This window comes from Octopus sinensis, linkage group LG12, assembly GCF_006345805.1.
Source record: "Octopus sinensis linkage group LG12, ASM634580v1, whole genome shotgun sequence".
In the NCBI taxonomy this organism is placed as follows: Eukaryota; Metazoa; Mollusca; class Cephalopoda; order Octopoda; family Octopodidae; genus Octopus; species Octopus sinensis.
The window spans coordinates 57,721,854-57,740,533 of record NC_043008.1 but is presented as its reverse complement, the minus strand read 5'-3'; the positions used below and the strand labels follow the sequence as shown (position 1 = coordinate 57,740,533).

General features: G+C 38.0%; 1 protein-coding gene across 2 annotated transcripts in view; it reads left to right on the top strand.

Annotated features, from left to right (window-relative positions):
* LOC115217836 (zinc finger RNA-binding protein) overlaps window positions 1-18,680 on the top strand; it is a 78,306-nt gene that overhangs the window by 36,413 nt on the left and 23,213 nt on the right. For both annotated transcript variants that reach the window (XM_029787520.2, XM_036508021.1), the window contains exons 2-7: window positions 7,206-7,418; window positions 10,137-10,257; window positions 12,420-12,611; window positions 14,195-14,391; window positions 17,511-17,690; window positions 17,778-18,045. In XM_029787520.2, the coding sequence (XP_029643380.1) occupies window positions 7,218-7,418; window positions 10,137-10,257; window positions 12,420-12,611; window positions 14,195-14,391; window positions 17,511-17,690; window positions 17,778-18,045 (1,159 nt within the window). In that variant the 5' untranslated portion in view covers window positions 7,206-7,217. The remainder of the gene's footprint in view (window positions 1-7,205; window positions 7,419-10,136; window positions 10,258-12,419; window positions 12,612-14,194; window positions 14,392-17,510; window positions 17,691-17,777; window positions 18,046-18,680) is intronic.

The window sequence follows — 18,680 nt, the reverse complement described above, 5'->3', positions numbered from 1 at the left end:
AGAATATTATCAACTCTCTCACAAGATATGCTAATAGCATTGGCTATTTGATTTATAGTCAGTCACCTGTCAGCCATCACCATGTGGTGAACATGATCGGTTTTCCTCGGTTGTGGCAGTTGCAGGACATCCAGATGTAGGGTCATTTTCAAGACTCTCCTTTTCCCTCCTTAGCACTATTGATAATGTTAGAGCATCATCCCTAATGTAGCAGCAATGTCAGCATGAATGTTCTTAGGGGTTAAACCCTTTTACTGTAAGTACTTGATAACACCATGATGCCAAATATTGTCAATTTATCAAGAGACGTCACTACTAGTTACTTTTGAAGACTTCTTTGAACAGTCAAACGTCAATTTACCTAGAAAGAGAATGCTGTTATTAATAAGAAGAGTTGAAATTAATGCATGCAAGATTTCACAGCTCTAGCATCACTCCTTCATAATCAGCCTGTGAACCTTTCAGCACACCCTCGTATGCTTTCATCAAACAAGTAATATATTACAGTTTTTAAGTGGCAACAGTCTTTCAACAAGTATCAAAGCATTTTGTATGAGCTTATGAGGATCATGTTTTAGAAATTACAAAATACATTTACTGTGGCTGTAAATGCACTTGCTTCAATGATATCATATTTCAACTGAAATGGGGACACAGTCAGTCATTGCATTGAATGTAAACTTTCTCGTAAAGATTCTTCGATGTTAATTGATTGAATTCATTTAAGCACTCAACAAATGCCACTATATGTTGATATTGTGTTTTCTTGACTTTGTCATGGGCACCTTCACAATGCAAATAGTGATTCTGCGTATCTATTATATGCTGTTGTATTCTTAACACCCTTATGTAGCAGTAATGAATTTCCCATCTTCTTGTTCAGCAGTAAATAGTACATGTATAACAATTTCAAGTGCTGACCTTTTTTTTTTGTCTTTTTAATACACACACATACATCCCTTTCAGTTGTGTTTCATACATCGTGAAATACCCATACCTGTAGTTTGATATAAGCTATTGTTAATTTTAGACTTTAGTTTCCATAAGTAAATACAGTATTGCACGAAGTACATTCCAGAAGTTTTAAGACTTTTTTTTGGGGGGGGGCAGTTATAACTGTTCTAGATTATTATAATTTAGTATACAATTACCATACATGTAAATAGCTGACCTGCCAACTTTTATTATTCCAGGTTGAAGGAGGTAGCTATAACAGCACTTCAGACACACTCTACTAAACACTGCTTGTCTCCTGACTAGTTTGCAAAATGCAATCAGGACGTGAAGACAATTTGGAAGTTCACTAATTAATAGAATTTTGTGTTAAATTGGGCAAAAGTGATCCAGACTGTTTGCGGATTAACTTGTATAAACCGAATATCAGTTTTTCTCTGTGCAAGAGGCCAGGCTAAGCAGTTTCATTTGGAAGCTTATGACGCTCTTCTCTTTTGACAGCAAGGGTATCATCTACATTCACTGGATTCTCTCTGGCCAGACAGTGGACAAAGAGCACTTTGTGGAGGTTTGGTGGGGAGTTCAGAAAAGGCCAGAACACCTACACCAGTCCACAATTCCATCCTGGTAATCAACCCCACAACAAAGATGGGTATTTAAACTGCCCCTCACCCTCCCTACAGTGTCCCTGTGACTTTTGGTTGCTCCCTCAGGCAGTTGTTTTGAAGACATGAGAATATGGAGGCTGTGTCAAGGGTCCTGAACACCTTCACTTTGGAAGACATTCATGGGGCCTTCACAAAGTGGCTAGAGTGCTATGACGAGTATACCGAAGTCGGAGGATCCTACTCTGGAGATGTTTTGTACTTTGAAATTGTCTCCTGACAGTTTCAAAACATCCGGAATGCACCTTGTATTCAAATGAAATTACTTCAGGTTTCAAATGAATCCCTGTAACTTCCAGCAAATCAAAACTTAGATGCCTTATTATATTTCATCAAAATATCCACGTTTTAACACTTATTCATTCACATTGTTTTGAATTAATCATGCAGTATCCTGTAGCCTTCAGATTTCAATGATGTAATTGTTTTTTTTTAGAATAATATTGTAGAATAAGTGAGAAACTGGATCTGGCCGGTTTGAATATAAAACGGAATATTTGGGCTAGTTTAAATGCTAAAGGGTTTCTTCTAAGATTATTTTGTTTTGAGATTACTTTCATTTTTGAATTTGTTTCAGTTTGCTTTTTTAAGATTAATTCTAATTTGCTTCAAGTTTGTTTTTTTGTTTTTAATTTGTACTTGAAAAGATATAGTTGTTTTTTTTATACCATATAGTACTAGAACTTGATACACTGGGGCAACTCTAAATATGTACTATCATTGTAGGCAAAACATATGATGAATGAAACTCATGACGTATGTATGGGCTTGTTAGCTGGACACTTCAGCCTACCAACCAGTTTGCACCTAGCTCATAACTAATTAATTGGTGTATTGATTTTATGGGTGTCTGTTTTATTTTCAAAGGAGAGCCGTTAATATCATTTGAAACCCACAACATCTTGATTAATAAACCATTAATCAATACTCACATTGATAACAATGCTGTCAAAGCTTCTGGTTGAAAATTTTTTTATTATCTAGTGGCTACTAATTGGAGCATTGGTCTTGAAGGATGGTAGATAGTAATACTTGAAGTAACACCTTTAACATGTCTTATGTTGGTGCATACACATTAAACTTTTGATGGTGATGACACAGCACACTATAGGAGGAGTCAGCTAATATCTCACTTAGCTATAGAAAACTAATTTGCAGGTAAATGTTGTGTTACGAGGACCTCATATTCTCATTTCTGTAGAACTAACTGTAACTAAAGTGTTGCTGGTTAAGAGCAGTACTGCAGATCTGTTGCTATGACTGCACTAACCTAGATCAGTAACCCCTATTCTTTTATGTAGGTTTGGTACATTGCACCTTTTCAGGATAATAGGAGGAAAAAAGTTTTAGTGCTGTTTTACTTCATCTGTTGTATGTGTGTCCTGGCTGGCTTTTCAGAGAGGTCAACCTTGCAACTTCGTCATCTTCAGAAATGAAGATAAAACATTGAATGTTTAAGCTAATTGTTCATCGATGCTTTCCTTCAACTCCATTCTGGTTTTAAAGGCTATATTGATTTCAGAACTGAATTTGTGTGTGTGTATGGCTACTTATGAGTTAGGTAAATAGAACTCTCTTTGTATGATGGTGTCTATTGTTAAGGTAAGGTTTTTGCTGTTAGTATACATCTCAAGAGACCTAACAACATTAGAAAAGAGGACTTTTTTTGTTGTTATTGTGAGGGGAGTGGGTTCAATATTGATTAGTCAGTGCAACCAATCAGTAACACATCAAAAAGAGCTTTATCAGTTAGTACTTGTCTGATTAATCGACAGCCAAAGGTTTATTTTTAACTTGATACTAGATAATGAGACTCAGCTGTCAATCAAATGGTAACTTTTTAAAGTAAGAAATAAATAGTAGCTAATTAAAACCAGCTGTATTTTTGTGATTATCATTTTTTATTGTGTAGGATAATAAGATGGTGAGCTGGCAGAATCATTATAGCATCAAACAAAAATACCTTGCAGTATTTCTTTCAATACATTACAATCTGAGTTCAAATTCTACCAAGATTGACTTTGCATTTCCTTCTTTTGGGTTTGATAAAATAATTACCAGTTGAACACTGAGATTGATGTAATCAACTTTATACCCCTTCCCTGAAAGAATAAAACCATTATTCATAAAGAATTCTTTTCTTAATAGGAATGATAAATACATTTAATCCTTTTGATCAGGGCTGTGGAGTAGAAACAAAAACTTGGCTCCTCTACTATTGGCATCTCCAACTCTCACTCCTCTTTGTGTAATTAAGTGATTGTGGTCTACATATCTCATAAAGCATATGCATACACTTGTACTTTGAGGAGGCCTATATGTTATAACTGGTTTATATTAAAGAATAAGGATATTGTGAGTGAGGCAGTATAGTTTTACCAACTCCAACTGTACAGCCCTGCTTTTGATACAAACCTGCCTGAAACTGCTTCTGGTTCTAAAGTTATCTAAATTAAAACATTTTATCGAAATTTTGTTAATTTGTTTTAAACACCAGTTTAATAACAACATAGTTATCTGATTAAATTTTTCCTTTTCAAGAGTAAATGAAACAAAGTTAAGGTGCATCAGACAGAAATATGGTAACAAAAAAGGTTGATATTAGTTACTATTAATTAAATAGAAAGCCCATGAATTATCAGATTCATCCAAAGATGCAGATGGATGTGAATTGGCTCCAAGCTGGAATGAAGACCAGCTTTTATGAACTAGGCTCCTAATTAGTATTTATCATGTATTGAACTCCTAATGAATATATAACAAATGCTGTACATTTGTTTACATAATTAAAAACTGCCAGCCCTATGACATGCAAAGTTGTCCATTTTTTTCTATATATTACAATCAAAATAAACGGGGACACACAATTGATTTCATCTCTATAGGATCACGGTTGATGTTGTTAACCCTTCTCATATGTTCTGCTGTTGGTTGTGCTTCCGCTACAACAAAATAGAAATTCGCAGTTTATGGCTATTTGGTCCTTGTTCCTATACCCGTGCTTCTGAAATAAGCAAATTACAAAACTTGACAGTATTAAAAGTTAACAAAGTATTACAATTTAAATTATTACTGAATGTGGAGATGGCCTATTCATTACCTAAGATGTAGTAAATAGGGCAATTAAACTGAAATTAAATTTCATGGTTATTCCAGTAATCTTAAATATTTACCAAAAAATAAAATTAGTATTTTTCTGCAAATTATGTTGCTGCAATAAACTCCACATTAGCTCGACAAAAAAAAAAAAAAATAAATAAATTCCAAACATGCCCGTTATTCAACAAAAGATATATTAAAATGCTTTCCTTAGTTAAGAGTAATGAAATTTTGAGTGGATATCCGATTTCCGCTGTAAAAGGGTTAACAAAATGCGATATTTAGTTCATGTTTGAGATATAACAAAACATTCTTACATAAAATGGAAAGTTTTAGTTTAAAAATTAACACTTTGAAAATGAGTAATTTTATAGTGTACCTGTCAGACAAACTGATATTAGATACTTTAATTATAGTTAATGTAGCATAATGTTTTTATAATTATCCCTTTGAAGCTCTTGTTAGAATTTACAGAAAATTTTCTGCGAAAAACCACCTGCAGCTGACTCTGCATGATTTGGTTTTCAGAAAATATAAAACATTAGAATTATCTGAAAAGTCTCTTTGTAACTTTATCCTTATGAATTTGAAATTTCAACATGTGTTTAGTAATGAATTGGGTTTTTTCTTTTCTTCTAATGAATGTAACATTTAATTTGGTAATGGTTTCAATTTACCACCAAATTCAACATTTTTCAAATTAAAAAAAAAAAATTTTTTAATGACATCTTGACACAAACGATCTATTCATATATAGCTGTTTCCTCATTTTTATTCCCCCGCATAATTTTTCAGTTCAAAATTGCCTATAAGCATAACATCACAATATATCTTCCACTTAATTTTTGTTTTATTGTGACTGTAACTAGCACACCAAACATTCATTTGGTCACCTGACTAAAAAGTCCTCTGAACCCAATTTTGTTTTAAACCACCAATCAGTCTTGTAAGGTCGGTGACCAAGGGTTTGTCAACTTCTTGTTTATAACCGAATTATGTAGAATTTACAATAAAAAGGTTTGTATTTTCTCATAAGCTAAAAGCTTAAAGCACCTGTGCTGGTGCCATGTATAAGGCACCCAGGCTGGCACCACTTAAAGGAACACCCATACCAGTGCCATGTAAGAGAACCCATGCCGGTGCCATGTAAAAAGCACCCAGTACTCTCTGTAAAGTGGTTGGCATTAGGAAGGGCATCCATCTGTAGAAACCATGCCAAAAACAGATGACTGGAGCCTGGTGCAACCTTCCAGTTTGCACCAGGCTCCTGTCAAACTGTCCAACCCATGCAAGTATGGAAAATGGACATTGAAAGCTCTGTCTTACTTGACATCAGTTCATGATTCTTCAAACATAAGAACATCATCATTTAATGTCCTTTCCATGCTCACATGGGTTGGGTGAAATTTCTTGAGGCAGATTTCCTATGGCTGGATGCCCTTCCTGTCATCAACCATAGTGTTTCCAAGTAAAATGTCTCCCCACAACCAGAGACCATGTCTTGGGAGATTGGAAATGGACATACTTTGATGATGGTAACACTTGCTTAAAAATTTTACGCCATGTCAAGATAAGAAGACGGTAACACATGCACGAAACTTGCATTACAAGGCTTTAGTTAACCTGGGGCTATAGTAGAAGACACTTGCCCAAAATGCTATAAAGTGGGACTGAACATGAAACCCTGTAGTTGGGAAGCAAACTTCTTACCAGCACCTTGTCAAATATGCAGCCCACAACAGCTTATGCTATTGCTGTTTAAAGAGTAGGATAATCAGCCTGAGATGGTTATTTTTCTTTAGAGAATCAAAATCGAAATCGATCAACATCAATGGAAATTTTAGCTGTGATACCAGTGCCGGTGGCACGTAAGCGAACCATCCGAATGTAGCCATTTCCAGCGCCGCCTCGATGGGCCTCTGTGCCGGTGGCACGTAAAAAGCACCATCTGACCGTGGCCGTTGCCAGCCTCGCCTGGGCCCCGTGTTGGTGGCACGTAAAAGTCACCATCCGACCGTGGCCATTTGCCAGCCCCGTCTGGCAGCTATGCCGGTTGCACGTAAAAAGCACCCACTACACTCTTGGAGTGGTTGGCGTTAGGAAGGGCATCCAGCCGTAGAAACATTGCCAGATCAGACTGGGCCTGGTGCAGCCTTCTGGCTTCCCAGACCCCAGTTGAACCATCCGACCCATGCTAGCATGGAAAGCAGACGCTAAATGGTGGTGATGATGATGATGATGATGATATGCAAGTTCTGCATTCCTGCCACTAAGATTTATAAACATTCACCATTCATTTGCATTAATAGGGTTAATTTGTTTTCATTATTGTTGAAGCAGCAATCTAGTGCTGCCGTTACTATTACCTACCTCCCAGCATAATAAATTAGTATTTGTAAAATTTTGTTGTTGGATTTTTTTTCTCTCTCTCTCCATATGTTTAGATTAAATATTAATTTTTTTTTTTTTTCCTCTTCAATTTTTCAGCCCATAGTGAAAATGGCACAGTTCATATATCCCTTGCCAAATGCCCAGACTGCAGCAGCTTATCCAGCAGCGCAAACTGCATATGTTGCAGCACCCCAGGCAGCTTATGCTACTGCTGCCCCTAGAGCTGGACAATCAGCCTATGATAGTTACCAGACAGCTCATGCAGCTCCACAGTATGCTTATACAACAAGGACTCAAGTTGCTGTCACTGTACGTATACCACAAAGCCTCTTAAATTCATTTGATTTTGAATGTCTGTGCATTTATCAGCTACATTTGATACTTATTTTGAATTTGAGCTGTATTTTGTTTTCGTTTTTGCATTCATTTATCTTCATTATATTCACTTTAACAGAATATATTCTAAAAGAAAAAGTGAGAATAAACTCTCTTTTACTCTTTACTCTTTTACTTGTTTCAGTCATTTGACTGTGGCCATGCTGGAGCACCGCCTTTAGTCGAGCAAATCGACCTCGGGACTTATTCTTTGTAAGCCTAGTACTTATTCTATTGGTCTCTTTTGCCGAAACGCTAAGTTACGGAGACGTAAACACACCAGCTTCGGCTGTCAAGCGATGTTGGGGGGGACAAACACAGACACACAAACATACACACACACACACACACATATATATACACACATGATGGGATTCTTTCAGTTTCCGTCTACCAAATCCACTTACAAGGCTTTGGTCGGCCTGAGGCTATAGTAGAAGACACTTGCCCAAGGTGCCACGCAGTGGGTCTGAACCCAGAACCATGTGGTTGGTAAGCAAGCTACTTACCAAACAGCCACTCCTACACCCGTGTTTCATCTTTTTATTAATGGTTTTGCTTCTGTAGATTTTTGATTTGTAACAAGGTTCTGGGGTGGTTGCTCTCTCGCAGTATCTGGTGGGAATATCTTGAACTAAATAAATTCTAAATAACTAGTCACATTCATTGAGATTCTAGTTGGGAAATTATCACTGAAGTGTTTTTTCACTTAACCCTGTTTGAGGAAAACAGTGATTAAAAATTGTCAGATATCCAATCTTAGAACTTGGAACAAACTCAAAAGCAGTGATTTCACAATATCCAGTTCCACATACCTGAAGAGCAGCTTGTTATTATAAGACTAATGGCACCATGATTAGTGTGAAAGGGAAGGAAATTTATCATCTGTGTGAATCTGAAGATTGATTTAGACGTTGTGTGGGACTTGGGCAACCTGGTTATAACTGTTTGTGATTTTTGGATTTTATTGTTAGCAAAAATAGTTCTGTTAATATCAAGGGGAATCTAACTTTAAACGGTTTTGTCTTAAAAAAAAAAAGTTTTATTTTTTTGTTTGTTTTATTGAATCCTTTATTCAGATTATTCTGTCGAATTTACTTCATTTATTCTCATTGGTTTGAGTTAATCATAGGCACAGGAGTGGCTGTGTGGTAAGTAGCTTGCTTACCTACCACATGGTTCCGGGTTCAGCCCCACTGCATGGCACCTTTGGCAAGTGTCTTCTACTATAGCCTCGGGCCGACCAAAGCCTTGTGAGTGGATTTGGTAGGCAGAGACTGAAAGAAGCCCATCGTATATATATGTGTGTTTGTCCCCCCAGCATTGCTTGACAACCAATGCTAGTGTGTTTGCATCCCCATAACTTAGCGGTTCAGCAAAAGAGACTGATAGAATAAGTACTAGGCTTACAAAGAATAAGTCCTGGGGTCGGTTTGCTTGACTAAAGGCGGTGCTCCAGCATGGCCACAGTCAAATGACTGAAACAAGTAAGAGTATCTTGTGGGTTCAAGATTTGGATGATGTGACTTTTAGAATAATGTTCTAGAGAAGGTGTGAGAGGTTGGATCTGGTTCGTTTGAACATAAAACAGGTAGAATATTTGGGCTGGGTCTGGCTGGTTTAAATTCTAAAGAGTTATTGTTTGAGACTTAGCCATTTTAACTTTGATCATAGGCTTTCCTATTATAAGCAAACTGTTTTTTTTTTAAGGTATATTTAAGACTGTATAATGTACCCTTTTCAAGATGGTAGGATGGAGGGTTAAACTTATGTCTTAACCCTTTCGTTACTGTATTTCTGTTGAGATGCTCTCCGTTTCAAGAATTTAGTGAAATAACTTAGTTATCATTAAGCTAGTGTTATGAACTTAAATTGTGACTAAGGTTTGATGGAAGATTTAATTCAAAACTTATGAAAACGAGACATTTGTACAACAGTGCCAGAGACGGTTTCAGCCTGGTTGATAACGAAAGGGTTAACCCTTTAGCATTTGGATTATTGTATGAAATGTAATCCTTAATTATTCATATTGGTTTGAATTAATTTTGCATTACCTCATAACATCAATATTTCACTGTTGGAATTGGTTGTTTTTAGAATAGGTGTTAGATAGCCAATCTAGCAGGCTTCAATATAAAACTATAAAGTATTCTAGCACTGCCTAGACTGGCTTCCGTGCCAGTGGCACGTAAAAAGCACCATCCAAATCGTGGCTGATGCCAGTGCCGCCTTGACTGGCTTCCGTGCAGGTGGCACATAAAATGCACCAATCCGATCGTGGCCATGCCAGCCTCGCCTGGCATGTAAAAAGCACCCATTACACTCACGGAGTGGTTGGCGTTAGGAAGGGCATCCAGCTGTAGAAACACTGCCAGATCAGACTGGAGCCTGGTGCAGCCTTCTGGCTCCCCAGATCCCCGGTTGAACTGTCCAACCCATGCTAGCATGGAGAACGGACGTTAAACGATGATGATGATGATGATTCTACCTTGTTTCAACATAAAGCCAGGTAGATTATTTGGGTTGGACTAATCGCTAAAGAGTTAAATATGAGAATGAATTGTATTTTGTAAATTTTAGTGGAAGGTTTTGTAGACATTTCCGAACATGTAACAACAACAATGATGATGATGAATATTTATCTTTTTACAGCCTGCCGTGACTTACGATCAGACTAAAGCTTACTACCAACCTACTCAAGGTGTAGCAGCAGCAGCAGCTGCTGCTGCTGCTGTAGCCTCTTACACTGCTGCAGAAACACATTACCAAGCTGGTATGTATTATTTTATGCCTCAACAATTCACTGTCTGAAGCTTGTATGTGTGTTATGTATATGCATGGCATGTGTGTGTGTGTGTATATGTATATTTGTGTGTGTGTGTGTGTGTATGTATATTTGTGTGTGTGTGTGTGTATGTATGTATATATGTATATTTTTGCATGTGTGTATATATGTATGTGTATGTATATTTGTGTGTGTGTGTGTATGTATATATGCATATTTGTGTGTGTATATATATATATATATATATATATATATACACACACACACACTCACACACACACATATATATTTGTTCAGGTGGTTATATGTACTTCAGTTATTTTTGTATTCAAGCACTTTACAGGAACCTTTATTAACCAAAGATAGTTCAAATATCCTAAAATTATGATGCTTTTTGGGTTTTCAAGCATTCATATATTTGCCTTTTGTGTGTTTTATGAAAAAAAATACCCGAAGAATATTTTTCCATGGGTTTCATGTATGAGTATCTGCTAGAAAAGCCTTCAATACCACATCTTTGTATTTAGAAATCTTCCTTCATTGCTTTGATTTCACTGTATAACCTGAAGTTTCATCAGTTTTTGACAAAGTAAAAGCATGGTTGCCCTTGAATACAGGCTCGTCCCTTGCAACCCTCTTCAGCTGAGCATCTCTTGTCTCTCAGCTCAGGCTTGTAGTTGCTGTGTAAACGCATCCAGTACACTCCATAAAGTGGTTGTTGTTAGGAAGGGCATCCAAAACAGACAGAGCCTCAACAGCCCTTCAGCTGGTCAGCTCCTGTCAAACTGTCCAACCTATGCCAGCATGGAAAACAGACGTTAAATGATACTCTTTTACTTGTTTCAGTCATTTGACTGTGGCCATGCTGGAGCACCAACTTTAGTCGAGCAAATCGACCCCAGGACTTATTCTTTGGAAGCCTGGTACTTATTCTATTGGTCGCTTTTGCCGAACCACTAAGTGACAGGGACGTAAACACACCAGCATCGGTTGTCAAACAATGTTGGAGAGGACAAACATACACATATATATATACATATATACGATGGGCTTCTTCCAGTTTCCATCTACCAAATCCACTCACAAGGCTTTGGTCGGCCCGAGGCTATAGTAGAAGACACTTGCCCAAGGTGCCACGCAGTGGGACTGAACCCGGAACCATGTGATTGGTAAGCAAGCTACTTACCACACAGCCACTCCTGCGCTGATGAGGATAATGTTTAGCTTCTATCTTTCTGTCTCTGAGGATGGTTTTATGCTTATCGTCTGGGACAGTTTCAGAGTATTGCAGTTGCTTCTTTTATTCGGATGGAATGTCCAGTTACTTTCTAATAGGGGTTACTAGCTGTGGTCTTGTTCATAAAGATATTCTAACTTTATTTTACTTTGCTTGCAGAGAATCTTTTAGATTCTGAACTATAATGATGAAGCTTTTATCATAGTCTAGAAGCTGTTATCATAGTCTAGTTTAACTTTTAGAAGACTGTCTAGGACAGTCATGTGCGGCCCATGGGACTTTCTGAATGGCATGCCCAACAAAAATTCTCTGTAATAGTGTTTTATGATGAGCTATGTCTCGTGTGGCTTCTCAGAAAATGTTGCCCATGCTTAGTCTAGTGTTTCTCTTTTCTCATTGTTGTCCTTACATCTTGATAAATGTTTGTAGAATTCTGGTTTCTCATTTAAGTATATTGTATTGTTTTTGATCAAGATTACTTGTGCAATCATTTAACGTTGAGTAGATTTAAGTGATGATTAATTAGGACAAGCGAATATCTTTCCAATCTGGCAAATGCAGAGTTGTGAATGAGAAATATAATTACGGTTTAATTATTCACCCGATTTTTATTTTGGAATTTATTAGAATGGTGCCTCAAAGATAAAATAAAATGTGTAGAGTATCACAGTTGTTTGTAAAGGAAAAGAATGTCTTTGTATGATAGCAGATGAAAATGTGTTATGTGAATTGGAAAGAATTTGGCCAATAATGAAAACAAACAATAATAGTGAAGTAGTAAAAGTAAACAAACAGTAAAGCTTTAGCTTTTTATATTTTTTTTATTTATTTATTTTTTTTTTGTTAGTTGACATGTTTAATCAAATGTGATGTTGTTTAGCCAACTATATGAAGTTTGTAATATCTATTTCAGCGAAACCAACTTATACAACTAGTACCACTTATCAGACCCAACCCCGGCAAACAGCCACACAGAAAGCTACTCCAGTGCAAGTTACTACAACTCCTGCTACCTATGTCTACACAGCCACAACTACTCCTACCGCTGCTACAACTTATGCAACTCCAAGTTATGCTTCGACTACAAGCTCAGGATCCTATTCTGGTAAGTTATAATATCATGGGTTCATTTCACAAGATATCTGCAGTATTTTCAATCACAGCTGTCCCCAAAATCTATATTGTTTTGTAAACAGAAACTATGCAAGCCTAGATGGTGAAAGATTAATCTATATATACATACAGAAGGAAAGAGATCTATTTAATAAAAAAAAAAAAAAAAAAAACTTGATTATCAGCAAACGTATCTAAAGAAGTAGGGTACTCTCTTTTACTCTTTACTTGTTTCAGTCATTTGACTGGCCATGCTGGAGCACCGCCTTTAGTCGAGCAAATCGACACCAGGGCTTATTCTTTGTAAGCCTAGTACTTATTCTATCGGTCTCTTTTGCCGAACCGCTAAGTTACGGGGACGTAAACACACCAACATCGGTTGTCAAGCGATGTTGGGGGGACAAACACAAACATACATGTATACATATATACAACAGGCTTCTTTCAGTTTCCGTCTACGAAATCCACTCACAAGGCTTTGGTCAGCCCGAGGGCTATAGTAGAAGACACTTGCCCAAGATGCCACGCAGTGGGACTGAACCCAAAACCATGTGGTTGATAAGCAAGCTACTTACCATACAGCCACTCCTGTGCCTATAAGTTTTGTCTGTAGGGTTTTCATGTTTGCATAATGTCACAAATACTAAATGTTTGTTTTGTACAAGTATTAATAGGTGGCAAACTGGCAGAATCGTCAGCATATGCCATGCAATATGCTTAGTGGCATTTTGTCCATCTTAACATTCTGAGTTCAAATTCTGCTGAATCCACTAACAAGGCTTTTGTTGACCTGGGTCTATAGTAGAAGAGACTTGCCCAAGGTGCCATCCTGTGGGACTGAATCCAAGGACAGCATGGTTGGGAAGCAAGCTTCTTAAATGCACACTCGCATCTTCATCTATGATGGTTGGAAGGTTTGACTGAGGTCTAGAAAGCCAGCAGCTGCACAAGGCTCCAATCTGATCTGGCAATGTTTCTACAGCTGGATGCCCTTCCTAATGTCAACCACTCTGAGAGTGTAGTGGGTGCTTTTTATGTGCCACCGGCACAAGAGCCAGTAAGGCAGGTACTGGCATCGATCACATTTGGATACTGCTTTTTACAGCAATTAAGTTGTTTTTTTTTATTATTTATTTTAATTATAAATTGTTTGCATTGCTGTCATTTTATATACAAACAGCATCAATGTTTTTGTGTGAGGTCATAAATTTTATTTTAGTCATTTAGATAGACTATACATTAATCCTGGTTTATTATTTAAGCTTACATTGATCCCTCCATGGTTTTGCATTTATAATAAAATAAATATATAAAAATAGTAAAAAACAATATACAGTACAGTACTGTTTCTACTTCAAATTTTCATCTGGGGGGGGGGGGGCTTTGGAATGTAACAGCCACGATAGTTGAGGGATTACTGTATTTCAGTTTCCTTTTCTTGAAAACCTTTGTTTAATCATTTTATAAAAAAAAATAATTAATGATGATTTCCTTAAATTTGAATGTCCTATGCCGCAAACTGTATCCCCATAAAATAAGGTACGACTACAGTTCATTGATGTTTGTCCTTTCCAGGTTATGATGCCGCTCTCTATTCAGCTGCGACATCTTACTACCAACAACAGCAGCAGCAGCAAGCTAAGACTACTACTAATTGGGCTTTCAAGAAACAAGCTACTTTTGGCCAAAAGATGCAGAAACAAAAACCTCCTCCAAAACAACCCCAACTCCATTATTGTGATGTCTGTAAAATTAGTTGTGCTGGCCCTCAGGTAAGCTTATGAACTTTGTGTTTAATTTGTTCTGTTTTAATAACTCTTAAACATTCAAAGTTACTGTCAAATGTCATGATTAGCTATCCATGTTGTTTTGAAGATTATCATGCATTATCCTGTAGCTTCAAGATTTCAGTGATGTCTTGTATCTTTTATTTCCTTTAGCCATTATATTGCGGCCATACTTGGGCACCGCCTTGAAGAATATTTATATTAATGAATGAAACCCAATACTTTCTATCAGTCTCTTTTTGCTGATGTAAACTCGGGTTATGGACTCACTTGTGCGCGAGAAGACCCGGCAGGACAAGTGAGTCCATAACCCGTGGCCTTCTACATGGGATGGAGCCAGCCTACGTATGCATACCTTCCCTTCTTGGGACACAAAACTCTACTTGTGAAGACGTGATGAGGCAAGTGAGGATCAGAATTGAAATCAATCAATGGAAATTGCGGATGTGCTACCAGTGCCGGTGGCATGTCAAAACTCTGCTTGTGAAGACCCGTTGAGGCAAGTGACGATCAGAATCGAAATCGATCAATGGAAATTGCAGATGTGTTACCAGTGCTGGTGGCATGTAAGAGAACTTTCCGTTTCGCGACCGTTGCCAGCACCGCCCCGTTTCGTGTCCGTTGCCAGCCTCGCCTGGCCCTCGTGCCGGTGGCACATAAAAAGCACCATCCGTTCGTGGCCGTTTGCCAGCTCTGTCTGGCACCAGTGCGGGTGGCACGTAAAAAGCACCCACTACACTCACGGAGTGGTTGGCGTTAGGAAGGGCATCCAGCCGTAGAAACACTGCCAGATTTGACTGGGCCTGATGAAGCCTTCTGGCTTCACAGACCCCAGTAGAACCGTCCAACCCATGCTAGCATGGAAAACGGACGCTAAACGATGATGATGATGATGATGAAACACAGCAACACCGATTCTCAAGCATTGGTGGAGGACGAACGCAGAAACAGTTGTGTGTGTGTGTATATATATATGTATGTATGATGATGATGATGGCCGTCCACTCGTGACCGAGGAAGACCATTGCCGACCTTCAGGAACATTGTGCGCTCTAGGACTATCTTATATTTTGCATTTGCAGCTCTGTTGGTGGCTAATGAGCCCTGCTCTTGACAAGCATACACAACTGCAAACATTGCAACCAAGCTTTCCCCATTCACTATACGAGCCGTGCGCTTTCGCGCAGCTCGCTTAAGTTCTTCATGCTGGATACGTGCTCTCTCAAAAGTGTCGATCCCCTCCTTAATCTGCTTCCTCTATCTGTGGCGATGACAGGCATTGTTCTCCCAGTCAGTGTCCTGTATATCACAGGCCTATATACATACATACATACATGCACACACACACACACTGCACGCTTCTTTCAGTTTCTGCCTACCAAATCGACTCAAGGCTTTGGTCGGTTTGAAGCTACAGAAGACACTTGCCCAAGGTGCCACACTGCAGAACTGAACCCAGAATCATGTGATTAGGAAGAAAGCTTCTTACCATACCCATACCTGTGGTTGTTTATTTTAGAATTGAGTAGATGTAAGAGGCTGGATACGGTGGTTTGAACATAAAACCAGTAGAATAGATAAGGGTTAGATATAATTATCGTCTAACATCTGCCTTCCATGCTGACATGGGTTGGACAGTTTGACAGGAGCCAGCCAGGTAGAAGCCTGCACCATACTTCTGTTTGTTTTGGCATGGTTTTTATGGCTGGATACTCTTCTTACACCAACCACCCTGCAGAGTGAACTGAGTGCTTTTTATATGGCACCAGCAAAGGTGAGGTCAGTTTTCACATGGTTTTTACTGATGGATGCCCTTCCAAATGCCAACCACTTCACAATGTGGACTGGATGCTTTTTACATGCTACCGGCACTGGCAGGGTCACCAAGTAACTTGCTAGACAAGAAATTTTGAGGGAGGGAGCATTGGAGGAGGTGATCATGTGTGAGATGATGAAAGGTTATAGTGAGACAGAGAGGCAGAAATAGGTGTCTTGCTGTAGAGGAGGGACATGGTTAGCCTGCCAGTGAGAGGAAGAGAGAGGTAACAAGAAAGAGAACCGAAACAGGTGTGCAGGTGTAAAGGAGATACTTAGTTACCTAGTCAAAGGGGAAGAGAAAGAGAGAGAGGGATCAAGAATGAGGGCAGAAAATGCTAAACGGTTAATGGTTCTTTTTCAAGCCATTAACAATCTATTTTAGTTATTAATTCTAAAGTGCAAGGTTCATAAAACAGGAATTCTTTAATTCATACAGGGTTTTGGTGCATTAGAATTTTAATTGTCTTTAAGTAACATTTTTAGTTTAAATGTTTATTAGGGATAAAAGGGAGGTTGATTTATGGAAAATCTCAGAACCTTGCAATCTTCCTTCCACTCAAGTATGTGACTAAAGTTGTTAATTGCTGTTGGAGATTTTCTCAGTTGAAATATTACGTAAATAAAGTTAAAATAGAGAAATTTAATTGTAAGGAATGGTTTTTTTATTTCATTGTTGAGATACCAGTTTTTGTTCTCGACCACCCAGTTTTCTCATAAAAGAATTGTAAATAACTAGCTGCTAAACTTCACAGCTTTCAAAACTTTTAAAGCTATTTAAGGATCTTTTCCTTTTGAACAGCATATGTCAACACAATTTCTAGTTAACTAAACACTTTTAAACTTCGTATACTGGTAGAATGTGTTTATAAAACATCATTTTTTTCTTGGCTTTATTGAGAAAATTCTATAGTTTGTAAGATATTTCCACTTTAAAATCAAGCATTTCAGCAATTTTGACCAATCGCTGACCTCCATTTAGGTAAACAACATTCCGTGCTGTATGAATATGTCCCTCCTTTAAGAAAAAGATTGGGTTTATTTACATTTGCAAAGAAAAAAAGATACCCTTCCCCTAACCCTAATTATAACCCTAGTATCAATAAAGCCAAGAAAAAATGATGTTTTATAAACACATTCTACCAGTATACGAAGTTTAAAAGTGTTTAGTTAACTAGAAATTGTGTTGAAAACTGCCGTTCAAAAAGAAAAGATCTATTTAATTTAGTAACCTGAAATTAGTTTTGTTTTCCAAGTTCTGATTAGATGGGATTTAAACTATTTTACAGACTTACAGAGAACATCTTGAAGGTCAGAAACACAAGAAGAAGGAAGCTGCTCTGAAAGCTGGTGGAACTACTCAACCAGCTGGTCGTGGACAGAACCAACTTCGTTGTGAACTCTGTGATGTTACTTGCACTGGAGCAGATGCATATGCTGCACATATCCGTGGGTCAAAGCACCAAAAGGTTAGTAAAGTGGCTTATTAGCTGCACTGTCAGATTCTAAACCTGTATATATGTTCTACATTCTATCTTTTTTTCTCTTCTGATCAGGTTTTAAAGTTGCATACAAGACTTGGGAAACCAATTCCTTCAACTGATCCGGTTGTTGTGTCTCCTGGCCAAACTAGTGTTTCTACTGGAACTACTACCACAACCACTAAATCTCCTACTAGCCCTGTGTCGCAGACTGCTTCAGCTACTACGGGGTCTGTTTCTTCAGTTAAAACACTAAGCAAGGGCACCACAGCAACTGCTACCAATACTGGTCAAGCTCAGACCGTCAAAAAAGTTATGGCTACTCCAAAAATAACGTTTGTTGGTGAGTAAACTATTCTTAGTGATTTTGTAAGGTTTTTTTTTTTTTTTCTTAGAGAAATTCAAATGTTATTGATCTGACCATATTTCCTGAAAAATTTTTTATTATGCTAAGTTCACTGAACCTCAAATATCTGAGTGTTATATTCTTTAGAGTCATTAAAATAAGGAATGTGGGTAATGGTATGATGATTACTAGGGGAGGCGCGTGGCTTAGTGGTTAGGGTGTCAGCACCACGATCATGAGATTGTGGTTTCAATTCCTGGACCGGGCGACACGTTGTGTTCTTGAGCAAAACACTTCATTTCACGTTGTTCCAGTTCACTCAACTGGCAAAAATGAGTGACGCTGCGAAGGCGGCAAGCTGGCAGAAACGTTAGCACGCTGGGCGAAATGCGTAGCCGTATTTCGTCTGCCGTTACGTTCTGAGTTCAAATTCTGCCGAGGTCGACTTTGCCATTCATCCCTTTCGGGGTCGATAAATTAAGTACTAGTTATGCACTAGGGTCGATGTAATCAACTTAATCTGTCTGTCTGTCTGTCCTTGTTTGTCTCCTCTGTGTTTAGCCCCTTGTGGGTAGTAAAGAAATAGGTATGATGATTACTGATTAATTTTTATTTGGTTAATTAGCAATCTT